General features: G+C 50.9%; 1 protein-coding gene across 1 annotated transcript; it reads right to left on the reverse strand.

Moving 5' to 3' along the window:
• Positions 1–1,929: 1,929 nt before the first annotated feature.
• On the reverse strand, positions 1,930–3,416 carry LOC106356369. Its single transcript, XM_013796135.2, has 2 exons — positions 2,545–3,416; positions 1,930–2,407 (listed from the first exon to the last, which is right to left on the reverse strand). The coding sequence occupies exons 1-2, from the start codon at positions 3,414–3,416 to the stop codon at positions 1,930–1,932; spliced, it is 1,350 nt and encodes a 449-aa protein (XP_013651589.1).

Genomic DNA, 3,416 nt, shown 5'->3' on the forward strand with positions numbered 1-3,416 from the left:
CTTTCATCCTTTAAGCCCGGAGTTTTGGCTTTCTTCTGTGATTTCCCCTTCTTTGCAGGTTGTGGATTGATCTCGGGGTTTCGAAGCTTGATTCACGGAGATGAATTAGGGAGCTGATGAATACTGTGTGAGTAATCTAAGCGTTGGTGTGGAAAAAACTCTTCGAGGATCTTCTTGCAAGATCTGAGCCGCGTGGGCTTTAGGTGCTGGGATTCCCTGGAACCCTCGGTCTTTTAAATTCTTGGTTGGTTCCCTATGCTTTTGACCCTAGGATCGCTTGGGGAACTGATGGGTTCAGGACCCGGAGGTTATTTCTAGGGAACCCATGGCTTCTGGACCCTGCGGTTTTTGATAGGACTCGTAGTCTTTGGACCCTGAGGTCATTTTTAGGAACCTGTGGGTTTTTAGGAACCTGTGGGTTCTTGACCTTGAGGCCTTTCTGAGCCCGGAGTTCTTCCTCAGAACCCGGAATATTAGTTTTAAGGGACCGTATTCTGCCATTCTAGGCGAGGCCACTATCAGTACCTGTTGGGATTTCGTATTCTGCCGCTCGGAAGCTGGCCAATATTGAGTTCCTGTGCTGCACGCTGCTTCTGCAGGAAGGCACTATCAAACTTAGAGGGTGCTGGTATGGGTGAAAACCCAAGTGCCAGGCTTACGATGCTTTCCACGTCTGGAGAAGCAGGATATTATAGGGTGCTCCCGGACTTTTGCACTTTTGCTCCCTGCTATCGCAGTACTTTTGAAATTATACCTTGTGTCCGCTGTATTATTTAGCACGTAGCATTTTAATACAGGTACTTTTCACGTTTGGGTATTTATTTTAGTTTGGGACCCCGATATGCCTGAGGCTATACATCGGTTTTAGGTAGTTTTGACGGTATACTCGGGCTTGCGCGGACCCATTTCTGCCTTATGTCTCATACCCGTTTTGTTTTTCTGTGGTCGTACCACTTTTTCATTGAGGGTTGGCCAGGATCGGAGGTCGCTTGGACCTGATCCAGCTCGTTTGCCCCTTTAAGTATTATGATATTCCTACTATTCTTTTATAGTCGAAACTATTTTATTGCATAAGCTTTGTCCGGAGACGTTTCAGCGTACATAAAAGTAGGAAAACATAATGCTTAAATAATAAGTAATAAAAATCATGGTCCGGAGACCGCACAAGACATCAGCTTGCGAGGTACCCCGGTGGTTAGGCCATGTTTTACCTTTGTTATGTAGCCCGTAGGCTCTGTTTCGCTATTTGGATGAGTGCCCCTGCTGGAGGATTCCTCTTTCTTGCTGCGGTCCCTGGCGGCACTCCGTGGTCGGGACCAGTCCTCTGGGTTCTGTGGACCCATATGTCGCTTTCCTCCTGGGAGGTGGACTTCATGCCGGTTTGCTGAGGATTGTAGGAGTGTTTCCTTGGCGCGTCATCCCTCTCTCCGTTGCTGGGTACTGCTTCTCCCTTGGGTCCGGGGACCGTGACCGAGACTTGTCTCGTGCCCCAGCTTCTGTAGATTCTCTTGCTATTGGGGATTCGTGACCAGTGTTTCCTGGTGATGAAGGTTCTCAGCACGTCCATGAGATGGGTAGTCGCATTCATCCACCGGAGCGACCAGATTTGAAGAACTCTGGCTTGGCTAGGTATCTTGGTTCTCCGTTGGCAGGGTACCCTCTGCCCAAGATCCGTCCGGTATGATTTCAGAGGAGGTCTCCTCACGTTGCTTATGCCCCACTTCTTCATTTACGAGACCATCGGTTGGTAGCTGGCGAGATCCATGCGGGGTACCGCTTTGGAGGACCTTGAGTTAGACCATGCGAAGCGGTCGATACCGGTCCTTAGGTGGTCCTTCACGTGATTCGGGGTCCGCGTCCTCTGAACCTATCGCCATTCGCCAGACCTCTGGTCCCTGTTTGCGGGACCTGAGGTCTCTTATGTAATTGCTATAAGACCTTTGTCTTCCCCTTTAAGGCGGTCTGGTAGCAGGATCGAGAATTCTCCTGATCTCCTTTGATTATTCTGATGCCCCAGGGTGCAGGGAATTTCACCATTTGATGAAGGGTTGAAGGGACTGCTCCCATGTCGCGAATCCAGGGTCTTCCTAGGATCATGTTGTATCCTGATTGACTGCCGACGACCAAGAACTTGGTAGACATGTTGATCCCTTTAGCGTGCACTGGGAGAGTGACCTCTCCGGCTGTTTGCTTGACTTCGCCGCTGAATCCGATGAGTGGAGTTATTTTGCGCGTCAGGACGCTCTCCTCCAGCCTTAGGTCCTGGTAAGCAGTCTGGAAGATGATGTTGCTAGAGCTACCATTGTCCACTAGTATTCTTTTTACCAAGCAGTTTGCTACGGTGAGCGAGATGACCAGGGCATCATGGTGGGAAGCCAGGATCTTATCCTGCTCCTTAGCCGTGAAGCTTATTTCGTCAGTACCTAGGAGCTAGCGCTTTGGTTTGGTCATCTCCAGGCCGTGCTTGGCATTACGGGTGCTTTTCTTGGCAGCTGCATAACTCACGCCGCTTATCTCTGAACCTCCGGATATGACATGGATCACTCGGTCCTGCGAGGTGGTGAGGCGGGTATAGCTCCAGCGGATTTTGCCGGCACCTCTTTATTTAGATGGTTCTTGGCTTTTTCTGAGAGGAATTCTCGGAGATGCCCCTTTTGGAGTAGTTCATTGACCTCGATCCTTAGAGCGACGCAGTCTTCAGTTTTATGACCGTGGTCACGATGGAAGTCGCACCAGAGGCCAGGGTTCCGGAACGAGTCAGGTGCCTTCATCTTGTGAGGCCACTTGACCTGTTGGCCCATCTGGCTCAAGACGTTGACTAGCTCCGGTGTGGATATCGATAGATGGGAGATGTCTGGCCAAGTGGATACCGACATTCCTTCTTCCTTTTCCAGGGGTCGGTACTGGAACCTGCCCTGGTTTCTGTTCCCGGAGTCCTTGGTCGCTCTTTGGGAGGATCTTTCATCCCGATTTCCTTGATCCGATCGGGCCGCCTTTTGGTCCTGCTTCGGCTGGGCCTTAGCGCGGCTAGCGACGTCTTCTTCCGACTTCACTTGCGCCCAGGCCTGGGATAACACGTCTTCCATGGTCTTGCAGGGATACATGGTTAGTTCTTTGTAGAGGCCCTCGTCTGGAAGCAGGGCCCTTTTGATGGCAGAGATCGCGGCAGGAATGCTGCACTCGGGAACTGCCACCTTTTCTTGGTTGAAGCGGGCTATGTAATCTCGCAGAGGTTCTACCCGATGCTGAAGAATCTCGTAGAGATCGTCTGAAATCTTCTCCAGGCTCCTACTACTTGCGAATTGCTCCCCAAAGTTGTCGCTGAGGCTCGCAAAAGAGGATATGGACCTGGTGGGTAGGTTGATGTACCATTGTAGGGCAGGTCCTATCAGAGTGGAGCCAAAGCCTTTGCACAT

The sequence above is a fragment of the Brassica napus genome, chromosome C3 (genome assembly GCF_020379485.1).
Source record: "Brassica napus cultivar Da-Ae chromosome C3, Da-Ae, whole genome shotgun sequence".
Classification (NCBI taxonomy): Eukaryota; Viridiplantae; Streptophyta; class Magnoliopsida; order Brassicales; family Brassicaceae; genus Brassica; species Brassica napus.

What these genes read in the sequence shown, in the direction of transcription:
- LOC106356369 (XM_013796135.2), bottom strand. Translation starts at nt 3,416, where the DNA reads ATGTGCAAAGGCTTTGGCTCCACTCTGATAGGACCTGCCCTACAATGG. An exon ending in TCACCACCTCGCAGGACCGA is followed by an intron (nt 2,408 to 2,544) that starts GTGATCCATGTC and finishes TGACGAAATAAG; the next exon opens with CTTCACGGCTAAGGAGCAGG.